We start from the raw sequence: 15,703 nt of genomic DNA on the forward strand, positions 1-15,703 counted from the left end.
GTTAGCATCAGGAATGCAAAAGGAATGCGTCATCAGTAGTGAAGCTCTTAGTCCTTTTTATTGAATGTGTACCATCTAAATCAGAGCTGGTTTGAATGGGTACAATCAGCAGCTTCTTAGGAGAGAGCCAAAGATCCATTACAGATTCAAAAGCCAATAGACCACTTGTTTACTTTGTGTATATGCTGTTTTGAATGATTAAACTGAAAATGTTATTTTTACTATGGTGGGACAGAATTGAACATAGGCTGGTATTGCTTTCTAGTAAAGAATTATTGGTGGTTTGTGGTTTGTGAAAATATCATAATTGTGGTCTTAAAATGTTTTATATTAGAAATGCATATTAATAGGTAAAATATTTCTGGGCATTGCTTTATATAGTGAAAGCATAGGAAGGGGTATCAATGTTCAAAAAGTAGTGTACCTTATCCTGGAGGTTATTGCTCATCTCTTTTGCCATCCCTTGGTTATCTCACATTGTTACAATTTTTCACCTTGTTATCTGATATATTTTATATGTGCTTAATTGGTTATTTGAAATTGGATAGGGAAGGGGGGAATCAAGATAAGCGGGAGGAGGGTGGGAGGGAAATTGGGACCATGTCATAAGAAAGGATATCAATGTTTGTGAAGTTATGCACCTTCTCTCTGGTGAATATAATGTATCCCTTTTATTAATCACAATAAAAATTATTTTAAAAAGTAGTGTACCCACTACCTGACAAATGTAACTGTAACCCCTCTATACATCACCCAAACAATAAAATAGAATAAAAATAAATATATAATGAGACAGAAAAAGCTTGTATATGTTAATGAAATTGGATTTGGGGAATGGTAGTGATTGTTGCAGGTGGTAAGATGAAGTTTATTATCCTATTCATATATTTCCATTAAAAAAAGGTTCAACAAAGTTACAGTAGCCAATAAGAGGAAGGTTGTTGAAGGTCTGTTTTCCTGTTTTTGATATGGCACTTGCTGCTTTTCTGCCTATTTGATGACCTAGAAGTTGAGAAAGCTGACTCCACAGCTAAACTGTGTTGGAGCAGTCCCAGGACCTGGGGGAAAGTGTGTGTTTTTCAAGGGTGGAGGCAGTTCTTACTAGAAATGTAAGCAATTTTTATCTTCAGACCTTTTGAATGAGTGAAACAGAATAAAGATTTATAAAGAAATGATACCGGTAAGGCTTGTTTCTGCATATAGACATTATGATGCATTCATTGGCTTTTCTTCTCAGTTCACACTGAGACTCACCTCCCTTCACATATTAAGGGAAGTGTGAAGCAGTGCTCTTTGTATGTGTACATATGTGTGTATACGTGTGTGTGTGTGTGTGTGTGTGTGTGTGTGTGTATTTTCTGTGTTGATCTCACACTTGTTCTATGTCCTTTGTAGAGAGCAGCGTAGCCGCGTGCATTGGTTACAGAGGAAAGTGATTTCAGTGGACCAGCATTAGATGTATTTGCATCTTTGATTCTCAGCTTGGCATCATGTTAATGTGTCAGCTCAGAGGCAGATGGGCATATCCATTTTGATCACTGGTTCTGTCGTTATTTGTGTTGGGAATGATGCTTTTCCTCTCAGGATCTTCAGCTGCTTAGAAGAAGGCCCTGAGTGAACTTGACACCAGCTGCTGCTACACTAAAGCAGATAGAATAAATTAAGCCCTCCAACCTCCTGTGTTCATCCCTGTTAGCCATGTCTCCACAGCAAAAGGAAATGCGATGACAAAGCATAGTGCTTTTCCAAGGACACAATAGTATGTTTTTGATGCTCAGGATAAGATAAATGGGCTCCGAGTGTTCCCATGTCTTAGTATTTTAAACTGGGATTATTCGTTCACTTGCTTATTTAACAAATACATGATACTCCTCCTGTGTCCTGGGTACTGGCTCACAGGAGTGAACAGTCCTTCACAATGCAGGACACACTACAGCATGTTCAGTGATGTTGGATCTAGGGATCATGGATATGTGGAATTATAAGGGTTCAGGAACTAAGGGGGTCTTTTTAACTTGCCTTCATCCTCATATCCCTCTAGTAAATCTGTGCTGCTCAGTTATTAGCCCCTGATATTGCCCTTTGAGAGAGGAGATGGGGGAAAGGTAGAGAGAAGTTGGCTTGTGGAGCAATATTTTCTTTGGCAAAATTTTCTCTGGGCAATAGAAAAATATTTGCTCATTCATCAAACATGTATTTGGTTCCTACTAAATACAAAGTATTCCAAATAACAGGGCCTGTAATTTAGCTGCTTGTTACTCTTAGAGCATGGGCTTTCCCAGCTTCATTTTTTTCTTATTTGCTGTAATATTTGCTGTTATTTTTTAAATCATTTTATGGCAAATGTTTCCTAAGCTGTTAACATCCATAGCAATCAGTGCAGGTCAAAATAACTTGATGATGTTCTTGTTTTGTCTTCCTTGATATGAAAAGTTGTAGGAACTTTCCAGTTTTAGTTTTTGAAAGTTCCTAAGTGTTTTATGTTTCTGTTTCTCCCTCACCTAGAAAAGTCACGACTTTTGAGTTTATATAACACCATATGGCTTTTCCCCAAAGAATAATATATATTTTTAATTCTTAAGTACTTTATTTCATGGACAAAACTGCCCTTCATAATAGATACAAAGCTCCAAATGAAAGATTCAAGTAAAAGAGACACAAAATGAAGAAGGCAGAAGGAGTGTTTCTTCTCTGCTCCTGATGTTTCTTTAACAAAACATTCTTGACCTCTCTAGGCCAAGCCCAATGACTTTTCTGATTGGTGGCTTTAGTCATCACAATCTACCTCCTCCTTTCATATAGAAACAAGTGCTCTGTCACCAGGGCCCAGCCTGCATGAGACAGAAGTGTACTGACAACATTGCTGGGGATCAGATGGGTAAGTCTTGTTTAAGTACAAAGACTGCATACCCACTGTTGAAGCTACACTCTCAAATATCACCATCCAGATGTAAATGAAAGAGTGATTGTTGTTCAGTCCCCTATGCTCCTATTGGTTTTATTTCTGAATTAATACAGAACTAGTAAGAGACAGAGAGTGTTAGTTTTGGGGGCATACAGAACAAAAAGAAATACCTCTGTCAGCTTAGCAGCCATCCCTACTTTGTGTAAAACTTTTCTAGAAATATTCTCTACATATACAGACTTATCTAGAGATAAGTGAATGTGACTACTTTGTTTCCTCTGGGAATACTTGGCTCCATTCTGCTTTTTTCTTATCTCTATCTACCTGGGCTGTTTAATGATTGTAACTGGTTGGCTTACTATTCCATACAATGAGTGAAAGAATGAATGTATTCTGTGATCCTTATATACTGGTAAACTGTAAGATACTAGAGATGTATGATTGGAAGAAACAGATTGTACTATTTTCTTGACTTTATTTTCATATGGGAGAGATGTGTTATGTATATCAATTCAGGTGATAAACTTGATTTGGTTGTTAACAATGAGGAGCACTGGAAGTTTACTACATATGTATGTATGTATTTTTGCAGAAAACTACAATCTGGCCAATATCTGATGTGTGTCTGTAGAGTAGTATATGGTAATTTTTATTAAGAAACCCCATAATATTGACATCACGATGCTCTTCTGAAGTGTTTTTGTGAATGCATATGTTTCAAAATCAGATACCTTAGTGAAATTATCAAACTATTTTGTCTATTATATTTTGTGTGATGGTTGCTAAGTCTGGACGCTTTCTGTTCTACAGAAATCAATATATTTGAGTATTTTTTCTAAGTTTTTTCCTTGGGTCATTTTTCTCTAGTCTGCATTAGTTCTTCACATGTTAACCAGGATGGGAGTGTTAATTCTACTATTCAAACTTAGTGTAGAGATTTTTTTCTTTTTTATATATTTTTTATTGTGATTAATAGAAGGGTTACATTATATTCACCAGAGAGAAGGTACATAACTTCACAAACATTGATACCCTTTCCATGACATGGTCCCCATTTCCCTCCCACCCTCCCCATGCTTATCTTGATTTCCCCCCTTCCCTATCCAGTTTCAAATAACCAATTAAGCAAATATAAAATATATCAGATAACTAGGTGAAAAATTGTAACAATGTGAGATAACGGAGGGATGGCAAAAGAGATAAGCGTTAACATAGTACATTAAGGACACCAGTCACTCGTTATATGTCTTTTGTTTCTTTATCCTGGAGGTCCTTACATTTAGTGTCATACTATTTGGCCTAACCAGTAATTTATTCCTAATCTGGATATTATATGTCTTTTGAGGTAAGAACACAATCTCCATTAGGTTGTGTTAATTCATATTGCCTTGCTTATTTACATTTTACTGTTCTTTTGGCTCAATTTTTCCTTATATTTCAGTTGAGAACATTGATGTATTCCATTACCAAAAACCACTATGCCCTTATTGGTATTGCTCTTCTGATGGCTAAATTGTCTTTTGTTTATAAATAACAAAAATTACAGTGCTGGATGGCCAGAGTGCTGGATTTTGTGTATGGTTCAGTCAGGTCTCAACTAGAGAAACAAGGCTAGTAGGAGACCACACAGGATTACCTTATTGCCCCAAATTTGCAGGTCAGGCTGTCAGGCAAGGCAGTTCTCAGGAGGGGCAGTCTGGATTCTACTGTATGGCACATATTGCCTTCCTTAGGGGGTATTTCTTCTTCAGCTCAGCTCAGAAAGCTTTTCAACAGATTAAATTAGGTTGTCAGGCCCTGCTAGATTATCAAGAACATTTTCTCTTGCTTCCAGTGAATTGTGGATTTCAATCACATCTACTAAGTGCTTTGGTCTCTATACCTAATTTAGTGTTTGACTGAATCATTATGGGCCAGGCATAGGCAGGTTGACATTTGAAACTGACCATCTTTGTGTTTCTGTTACTTGTGAGAATTCTGGTTCCAGTTGTCCATGTGTTGTCTATAAAGTGGTATTCAGATGGCTGGATGTTCATCTTTCTCGTCACCTGCCCTTTCTTCTGAAAATAAGTTAACTAATAACTTATTGCTATATCCAGGCAGCTTTTCTTCTGCTGCAGAACCAAGCATTATTATCTCTTTTTCTCCCTTCAGTTTTCTACAAGAAGAGCATTTTCTCATCTGTGTTATTTGTTTTACCAGGATGGAACATTCCTATTGTTTTCTTTATTAGCTAAAGTTACAGATCAGTTTGGCACCCATTTCAGCAGGAGCTTCAGTTCCCAAAGACAATAATTGCAAAATTGGGTGCTGCTGCTTTCCTGGCTGGTAGCTGTTGTCATTGTTCTTTGTCTCCCTAACTTGGAGAAACGCCATATTGAAGGTTTGATAGGAGTAACACAGAATAAGTAGTCTAATTGCTTCTCAGTGCTTTGTGCTGCTTCTTTAAAAGCATTCCCTTCAGCTTCCAGAACATTTTCTTTCAAGTTTCTGCCCTTTCATGTTGGATTTCCAAAGTTACAAAATTCCTTTGTCCTTATCTAAAGAGAAACATTTATCAAATTTCATTCTTTCACATTAGAAAATGGTAAAAAAATGATTAGGAATTTGCTACAAGGTGTCCTTCACTAATAAACTAGACCCAGGTTTTGAACTGCTTATTATTAACAGATAAGGGTCTTCTGTTTTTCTCAAATTTTTTCCTAGTTACCTAGCCTTCTGTCTTCTGCATTCTAGAGAGAGAAATGCCAGATTTTAGAAGAATTAGATAAGTAAGAGATTAAAAATGCTAATGGGATGAGAAGGGGTAGCAATACGTGAGAAGTAATGCACCTACTCCTTGGTGAATGTAACTGTAACCCCTCTATGTGTTACCCCCCAAATAAAAAATACATTTAAAATGCTAATGGGAATCCCTGGCTATAAGGGCTGTGACCTAGCTATATCCTGTTATCTATGATTAAGAGAAGTGGACTTTTTCTTCTTCTTAGAATTTTACCATATGATATCATAGTTGTATGAAAACAATTTTTAAGTTTAATTAGAACCTGAGTGTTAAGAGGTCATGTCCACACTTTGATAATACTAACCAAGAAACAAAATAGGGTTGAGTCTGTTATCTGGGATAGTGAGGGGTATCAAACAATGACCTCCTGATTTTCAAAGAATTACTAAATATTAAGTATTATATGCCATCTCATCATAGTCCTTATCTTGATTGCTTTTGGGTGGCAAGTCCTCTTGATCTTTGTGGTCTAAGAGAAGAACAGTTATTTAATAAGGTTTCCCAGTGTCAATAGGTCAGAGAGGCTACTCATAATCAGATCCATGGGTGTAGTTCTTTAATACTATTCTCCATCTGGGATCAATAATGAGCAAAAAAGATAAAAATTAGTTGGAAACTCACTCAAAATACAATAGGGGATACATGTCTTACAGCTTTGTGCCAAATAGGGAAACAGATTGAGAGATTCAAGAATCTAGCTAGGCACGTGTCATTTCCTTGGTCAGGGCTATGTGGTCTTCTACTGTTTTCTATGGCTATTGGTTATATTTTTGGGTTCTTGGTTGCTCCTTAAGTCACTCTCGATTTTCTTGTCGAAAAGAGCCAGTGTTGGCAGCTCAATAGCATCTTCATACTGTTTCTACACTCAGGTTTGGAGATCTTCAGATCAGGTACCTTTTTACTTAGTATTTTGTTTTTCTTTCAGTCTAACCTACCAGTAATATGTAATGCAAATACATAAGAAACTGTGCACAAAGGCACCAATGGCACATGTCTGTAATGCTAGCTACATGTGAGGTTGAGAATCAGGGTTGAAAGCCAGCTCAGACAGACAAATCTGAGAGACAAAACGACCAGTCAAAAGCCAGAAGTGGAGAATTGTGTAGAGTAACAACCAGATGAAAGAGGAAGAAGAAGTTAAGGAGGAGGAAGAAGCGGGAAGAGGCAAGGACAAAAAGAAAACTGGTAGGTTTTCTGTAAATTTTAATAGGTGCACCCTGTGAAACAGTATCCTTGTCACAAATGCTTTGTGTAGCTCAGGCTCCCTTGGGATGGCTGAAGTAGGGATGGGGGGCAGGTGGGGGGGCAGGGTAATGATACTTAGGCCTGGGTATTTAACAAGTAGCTCTTCAAGGCAAGTCACTTAGAAGAATTGAGGCTTTGTTTCTTTCTAAAGGATCATACAGCTCCCTCTTAGATATAGTCTTGAAGTCATTTCAGTCTGAGCACTAAACGTGTCTAAAAAGGTAGGAAAAGGGAAATGTGCTTAGACTCAGGCTTTGCTTCTTGGCTTACCTCTTTCAATTCACATTTTGTCACAGGCCGTGAGCAGAATCCAGGTGTCACTTTAAGTATTCTGCCTGGAAATCTTTCTAGCTAGATCATTGAGTTCATTAGCTACATGTCTGTTTCCCCATTTACCACAGATGTCAGTGCAGTGTCACTGCATAGCAAGGTCTTCCTTTCCTCTAGCTTGCAGTAATCTTTTTCTCACTTTTTTTAAGCCCTTTCTGAAAAGTTCCTTAAGAAACAATAATCATTTTGTTATCTTTCACTGTTTTCGTGTGTTAGTGTTTTGCATGGACTTGTCCTATCTTGAGGCTCCTCATTGATTGCTGTCAGCCATTAGGGAGGTGAATCTGACAACAGTGGGACACCTGCAGTTGTTGCTTTAAGTCACTCTGTTTTGGCTGAGTGGCTAGGTAACAGCAGTTATTAGTCATTTCCTACTAGACCTTGTAACCCTGACATGTTGTGAGAGGCAGTATTCACTAAATTCTTACCCTTTCATCAGATGAAATAACTTGTCTTTCTCTTCACACTATGCTTTTTACTAATCCCTTAGTAGCCACCTTCCCACACTGTCCCTTGACACAATCATCTTCTGTTCTGAAGGATTTCTACCTCTGTAATAGTGGGGATGTTTTACTGAAATGAATAGCTTAAGTGTCTATTCTCTTGACTATGACTTCCTCCAAGGTAAAGATTTCTATTCTTTGCCCTGTAAAATGTTACAGAGGTGGGTATTTAATAACACTTTGTTGAATGAATGAAAAGTGAAGGAAGATTTAAGATGCAGTCTCTGCTCTGAAGGAGTCTGTGGTTTTCGAGCTTATTTTATCAATAGTAATACAAAACAAAATATGGTAAGGCAGAATCCAAATTGGAGGCTCCACCACGGTGCCTTTAGTTATCAAACACAAAAGCAGGCAGATTGAGGCAAAATTACAGGTGTAATGCACATGTAATTCTTTTTTTTTTTTTTTGCTTGGCTGTGGGGCATGATCTCTGGGCCTGGGCAACTGTCCCTGAGCAATTCAGCTCAAGACTACCACCCTCTCTGTGGGCTAGGCATTGTCCCTAAGCTCTTCAGCTCAAGGCTACCACCCTATACCATGATCCACATCCCCAGTTCCCATTTTCTAGTGGTTGATTGGAGATAAGAGTCTCATATTCTTTAGTGCCCAGTCTGGCTTTGAACCACGATCCTCAGATCTCAGCCTCCTGAGTAGCTAGGATTACAGGTGTAAACCACCGCACCCAGCTACACATGTAAAGGGACAATAAGTCTTGAAAAGGATTAATTTGGATCCAGAGTATAGAGATTTGAATGTTTAAAATCTGGATTCATTCTGTAGGCCATAGTAAACACATGCAGACTTTTTGAGAGAGTGCTATGTGTTTCTTGTAGCAACATGAAGATAAAGTAGGCATTAGATTAGAGATGCAGAGATGGATTAGCAGTTTGTTACAATAGGAGAGGCAAGAAGTCTCCTTCAACATTGAAAGGGACCTGCTCATGCATAGTGGTAGCTGAGAAGGTAAAATTTACAGAATCTAATGTTTGGTAGATTAGATGTGAGATAAGGTTTAAATGCCCTAGTAACAATATCGCCCTTTGGGTGTTTGTAACGTGGCAAACATGCTCAAAGCTTTTGTTGAATGTGTCCTTTGTCTGTGTGCTGGGGTGAAGGTGGGAGGGGAGGTATTCAGAGATGTTCACTCAGACAACACTGGGGAAGTGTCGCAATGAATCTTAGAGGTGCAGGGTACAGGACTGGGAAATAAGCTAGAGGCCGTAAACTCAATTTTGAGTAATTACTGAGCTCCTTACACCTACTGAGCAGTTGGACAGCAAGACTTAAGAGTTGAAGGTTCCACAGCCATCAGCTTAAAGTGAGAGTATTAAAGTGTATTCACTTGGTGCCATAGTGTTTGTGACACGAGAGTCCATAGTGGGGGAGGAGTGGCCATGTCATAGTAATGACAATGAAAAGTATAGGAAGAAAAAGTAGAAGGAGAAACACCATGAATACAGGGTTCAAAGAAGTTTGAGATAGAGAATGGGGTTAGCTGGGTCTATAAGGTGATAGAAAATAAATGAATCTGGCAGAGAAGGTGGTATGAGATAGTAGGAAACTTTCCTGAGTCATCCTAGGTTCTGGGCCTTGTGGGATAGATAGGTAGTGTATATGGGAGGCAGGGGTGGACATTGACAGGTGAGGCCAGCGGGTCCCGACGTGGTGAGAGATATGGTGCTTGGAGGGCACAATTCAGAGCACAAGTTATGATACAGTAAATTATTTACTGCTAAAAGTTTACCCAGTCTCATTTCATGTTTGATAATTAATTAAGAAGGCTTTTTGTTTGCTTGGAAGTATCTCAAGTATGCAACAACAGCAACTAATTAGAAGTAATTTTTATACTTCTAGTTAATAGAATGTTTGAAAACAGAAATATGACTGTCATTTTTCTGTTATGTCTAGTGAGTTCTAGGTGCCCAGGCTGAAGTGGTGAACCCCTGGTGTGACCAGGTGTAGCTGGAGTCAGGCACACAGTACAATGTGCAGACAATAGAGAGGATACAAAAGCAGAGTTCCCAAGGAAGTGGAAGTTGCCCAAAGGATGTGCTGAAATCCACATTCAGGGAATTTAATGTAGTGGTAGAAGAGCTGGTGGGTCTCTCAGAGAGGGGATAGCTTTGAACATGAGGCTAAACTGTGTCCAGTATTTTTTTGGGTTGCATTGTTCTTTTGTTTAGTAATGGGTTAGACACCCATGCTTTCCATTTCTGACATATCAAATGTCCTCTATAGAAAAATCATCTGTTGACTATCTTGTATTCCCCTTCATCTCTTTCCTCTCTATTCTGGAGTCAGGGGTCAGTTGGCACCTCTGAGATGTTGGACTAGGATGATGACATCTCATATGTATAGAAATCTCCTGCTCAGCGGGTTATATCTGGAACCATTAATGAGCATGCTCTGCAGTTTTTCTACCTTTCTGCCCTTGCCTCCCGGCTGCTGCACCCCAGCCTAGCATTGCACGTCTTGCCCACTGGGAACCAGAACCTACCAGTGAGCTAAACTCCTCCTCTGTAGTGTCTATCTGAGCCCCATCTTCCTCTCTGTGGGGCTCTGAGCTTGGATTCATTTCAGTAATGGGTTTTCATAAATAACTTGCTTGAAGAATGTGACTACTACTTTGCATGATGATTTTTTTTTTAATTTCACTACTTCCAACTGTGACTTGAGGAATTTCTGGGATTGTGAATCTCACTTGATGATACCTAACAAGGAGCTTGTTTCTCTGAGAATTACCACATTTTGCAACCTCCCCCTTTTCCCCCCCTCCACTAAAGAAAATAGAGATTAAATTCATTGCAGCACCTCTGGGTTTTACTGAGTGCACACATTTTTAATGGAACCAAAGCAAAGCAATAGTAATACAGTTCGAATTCAGAGAGTAAACAACCTCCCTTGTTAATCACTGTTGAGAATTATGTGAAACTATACCTCTGTGTGTGATGTTTTTACATTCCAAGTATTTTGTAGCTCTTAACTCTAAGGCCATTTTTCACACCGCGGGAAATATAGGTGCCTTGGCTCTGAAAAGCAACAGTTGTTTCTTCATTCTTGCAAACTTCCTTCAAGGATGTGACTTTGTAAAACAATTTTTTGTTTCTTCACTAGAAAGATAAATGAATACACTAAGGCCTTTGTCAAAATTTTCAGCAAGTTTATCCCTCGGAGCAAGTGGGGGCATATTCTAAGAGACTAACTTGGATTTGTGTTCTTGTTCTTCTATCAGAAGTTTCTCTTTCATAGATTTTAAATGTTTCTACTCTTAATTTTCTCACCATTTACACTTATTTGTGTCACTAATATTTGTTGGTTAAAGACCCATCCCTCATTTTTTTTCACAGCTGGAGGCTATAATACTAGACATTTGATTTGATCTCTCACCCTCAGGAAATAAAATTGGGTCCTAAAATAAAGTAAAAATAGAAGAGGACAGCCATTGTATTGTCCATAGTGGGATCCTGCTTATGGAAATGAAACTGACAAATCTTGAAAATAATAAAGGGACAGAGGGAGCAAGGACATGAACTACATTTCACTAGTCTCTTTTCTTAATGTAAACATTTGAGGACTACTAACTCATCAATGAATTCATTGATTTGCAACTTTATTAAGAACAAAGTTTTATTTTGTTTAGATCTATAATTTTGCTTCTTTTCTCACTTGTTACTTAATAGTATATAATTGGGCTTAATTTTTTTCTTTTAAATGTTGCCATTAACCAGTGCTCCTCTCCATAATTAGTACTGCCAAGAAAATAATTACTTTTATTGTGTATGTCAACAGAAAATTATTTTCTGTTGTTACCCATTTCTTTGAAGCGTTAAAAACGAGCAATCTGTTCTGAAAAACTCTAACTGCATTTCAGCAATTTTTTGAAGTACTTTACCAGCATCTCTAAGCACTATTAAAATCACAGTCATTAGAATAGGCTTCACAGCATCTCAAAATCCAAGCGGAGATAATATCCTATGCAAAGTGCAAAAGTGGATGTATTAGGTGTTACAAAGGCAAACTGGTCAAAAATATTTTTTTATAAAAAAATGTTAAGCCTAACAAGTTGCAGTGGTGAGCATTGTTTATTTCTGTTTAAGGTTTACTCTGTTGGAATTCAAAACTTCTCGACTAAGTAATCACAGTTACTTTCACAGGTTCTGAGTGGCAGTGCCTCTCAGTTCCAATCTAACTCAAAGCATGTGTGGTTTATGGATTCACATCAATCTTACATGTAAAATATTTTAAATTCAATTTAGTTGCTATTTTTCTTGGGTCAAATCACATGCCTATGGTCTGAGTGCATACTTTCTGCTATAGAAAATCACCTTTTTCATATGGGTTTTTGGAGCTTTCACAAGACTTTCTGGACTGCTTCTTTCTGATAATCATTCAGGGGCATGAGGAGAATAAGTATCTGAAGGTTTTGCTTTGCATTTTGATGTTGCCTCATAGTTGTGTGATCTCAGGGCACTTTCTGTGCCATTATCTCCTGATCTGTAAAAGGAAGGGTTGAATATGTCATCTCAAAGGTCACTGTCTACCAAGAGTTTTTCAGAATCAGTGTCCACTGGCCATTATGTTCACATCATGTTTGCCTGCTGCAGGGCTTTGTGTAATTGTGTCTTAGCACATGTCTTTTCATATTTGTCAGTATCTCTTTCTGTTGTTTTATCCTGTTACAAGTTTTGGTTTTTCAACCACAGTCACATTGGGAAAGCATTCCCTGTGAGTTATATCAAGCTCACAAACTACTACTATTTCTGCTACTACTATTAATTATTATCATTATACCCATAACAATAATAACTATTTTTAGAAGTCTCAAACATGTTTCAAGTGTATTAGAATAGTCTGATGCTATTATGTTTTGTCCAGGTAGGTTGAGCAGAATCTTGGGAATGCAAGCCTGATATCAGGGTCTGGAAAAGAGCAAGGTGTCAACAGAAGGGTATTTGCTGTGGGGATGTAGGTCTTAGATCACATACGTCTTGTGTAGCATGCTTCATTAGGCTTTCTGATTTCCCTGCCTCTGCTCAGTCAGCAGAAAATTGCTTACTTATGTTTCTTTATGCAGATTTGTAGCCAGACGCATGACCGTGTGTGTGTGTGTGTGTGTGTGTGTGTGTGTGTGTGTGTGTGTGTGTGTTAATCAAGTAAAAGTGTAAAACAAGCTTGGTCATTAATGGTTTTGAGTGTGGTGTTCTTCCAAAATTTTTTGTTCTGCATGTGTCTAGAGAAATATTTTTTGGAAAGGGTGAGAATGGGAGTCTGGAGTCTGTATAGTCTTTTTGGATCTTCTGGTTGTCCCTAAGTAACCACTTTGGTTATTTCAAGGTAGTGTGTATGTGCTATGTGCTATGCCACATGACTAGTGAGCACTGTGTATACTTGAACAGTGAAGGATGGTATGTCTTGCTTGGATTCAGGTGAGACGAGTTCCTGGATCAAGTGGTCACTTACATAAAACGGAAGATGGTGATTGGGAGTGGAGTGATGACGAGATGGATGAAAAAAGTGAAGAAGGGAAAGCAGCTGCTTCTCAAGAAAAGGTAACTGGCTTTGGTGACTATCAGCCAAGCTATATACATTGTACTCTCACAGTTCTTTTGAGAATATTAATAGATGTGTAATTGCTTTACAGTCACGAAGAGTAAAAGAAGAAAACCCAGAGGTGAGCAGTGACTACTTATATATATATGTATATGTATGCATGTATATGTATATATATTTTCCCCCCACTATTTTATTCTCCACTGTGGTATCAGAGTTTAACCCATTAGAAAGACAGACTTTGAGAATCCATGAAGGAAAAAAGAAAAGGAAAACAGGTAGACATTATAAGTTCTGATTCTGTCTGATTTACTTTGGGCGAGTCCCATTCACGTCAAATGACAGTATTCTCTGAGCCTCCTTTTTCCCTCCATTAGATAGAGATGAAAAAAGTACTTCTAAAGATGCCACGACATCAAATCACATATTTTATAAAATACATGTAGTGGAGGTCTTGGCACTGACTAGGTAGTAATTGCTTTTAATTCATTGTATTACTATTCATTTAGAAAACATGGTAAGTGTGCAGTAAAAATTGCTGCTGGGTTTTTAATTTACAATAATGCTGATATTAAAATGAGAAGAAACTTCAGGTTGAGTTCATTAGACTTGATATTTAAATCTCAATATTTAAATCTCCTGGGTATTTGGAGACAAGGAGCACTCATTTAATAGCTTCCCTCTGAGAACTGGTCATCTTTTGATTAAGAGATCATTTTAAAACTTATTCTATCTGATTAATTATTTTAATGGCTAATATCTAATGCCTAATGATGAGTATAGCTCAAATTTCTTCCAGGAGGAAATTTGAGCATTTTTAAATAGCTCTGGGTGTTTTACACCCCTAGTAATTAAAGTGTACCTTGATAAATTCGCATTATAGAGCTATACGTGATGTTCATCCCATTTTTTTAACTTAGCAGGTAATTCCTTTTGTTAAGTTGAATAAATCTTACTATTGTGTAGCCAGCTGAGATTGGCAGAAGGTCCACAACAGAACTACAAGTCACTGCCTCCCCTGCACTTCTCTCCCTGTATACTGTTAGACATTTTCTGGGCCTTTTCATCATGGCTGCTGCCCAGTGGTAGCTCTCCTTCAGATTTTACTTCCTCCTAATTCTCAGAACTACTCTTTTCATCTTATGCCTAAAATCTTAGCTTGAGTTGACCAGCTCCTCTCTGGAGGAACATTCTGCTCAAGTCCCAGAGGGAGACACATTGGCTACATAAGTAGGCTGTTTTTTTTTTTTAATTTTTCTTTTTTGTTTTTTTTTTTCCCTCCCTACCACCCCCAACCCTCATCTTGTTTTCCCCCCTTCCCTATCCAATTTCAAATAACCAAATACAAATATATCCGGTATATCAGGTAACAAAGTGAGATACTGTAACAATATGAGATAACCAAGGGACAGCAAAAGAGATGAGAGATAACATAGTACCTTAAGGACAACAATCATTCATTATATGGCTTATGTTTCTATATCCTGGAGGTCCTTTCATTTAGCATCCTACTATATGGCCTTTTGTATCAAGGTTTTGCTCTATTGCAAATCTCTGTAAGGAGAGCCCAAGGTTTCTACTGATTATGACAAATGAGGGAAACCATTGAGCCTACCAGATGTCAAGAACTTTGCTCTCACTTTTCTACATTTTTTTTCTTCTAGAGTGAAATATAGAGGCTTGGTTTCATGTATTTCTAAAAGTAGGCCTAATGAAAACTATGAGTTCTACTTTGAAGTAAAACAAAATAAGATGCTTCAAGTAGCATCGACTCAAAAGCATTCATTATTGGCTCACTACAGGACATCTTCCTTGATGATACTACATTCTCAGACTGCTAAGTGCCAGTCTTTCTTCTGAAGGATTTGTTGAGACAGTGTCTTACTAGGTGCTTGATGAAATTGCTCTCATTACAGATGCATTATGGAGATAATGACAGGAACTTTTATTAAGAATGCTTTCCACATAGGTTGGAGAGGGAATAATGTTGGGCATGCTACCGTATGATGCCTGAGGAGGCATCAGTATCCATCTTTTTGCCTGGTATTTGTTAGTTGTTAGACATTCACTGCCTCTGAACTCTATTTGATTTCCCAGTGGCCCATACTTGTGAGCCTGTTCTCATACTTGTGTTTACTTAAGGAAGCATGTGAATAGTTTTATTCCTTAAGGGTTAAATGTATTTGCATGTAAGTACTTTCTCCACACTTTAGGGATTACTTCCTTCCATTGCTATGGTGCAGCTTCTCACAACAGCTTTCTTACACCATTTCCTTGTAATATTCTAGCATTGCCATATTCTGAGCAGCTACAAAGCATTACAAAGTAATGGTGTTGTGTCTTTCCAGCTTTTACTTAATGAAACCAGTCCTGTCCTCTAAATAG

General features: G+C 37.9%; 1 protein-coding gene across 4 annotated transcripts in view; it reads left to right on the plus strand.

Annotated features, from left to right (window-relative positions):
* Positions 1–15,703, plus strand: part of Stk39 (serine/threonine kinase 39) — a 262,474-nt gene that overhangs the window by 138,525 nt on the left and 108,246 nt on the right. For all 4 annotated transcript variants that reach the window (XM_090342707.1, XM_090342706.1, XM_090342705.1 and 1 more), the window contains exons 11-12: positions 13,195–13,317; positions 13,410–13,439. In XM_090342707.1, coding sequence (XP_090198833.1) covers positions 13,195–13,317; positions 13,410–13,439 — 153 coding nt within the window. The remainder of the gene's footprint in view (positions 1–13,194; positions 13,318–13,409; positions 13,440–15,703) is intronic.

The sequence above is a fragment of the Megascapheus bottae genome, chromosome 12, assembly GCF_031878675.1.
Source record: "Megascapheus bottae isolate mThoBot1 chromosome 12, mThoBot2.hap1, whole genome shotgun sequence".
Classification (NCBI taxonomy): Eukaryota; Metazoa; Chordata; class Mammalia; order Rodentia; family Geomyidae; genus Megascapheus; species Megascapheus bottae.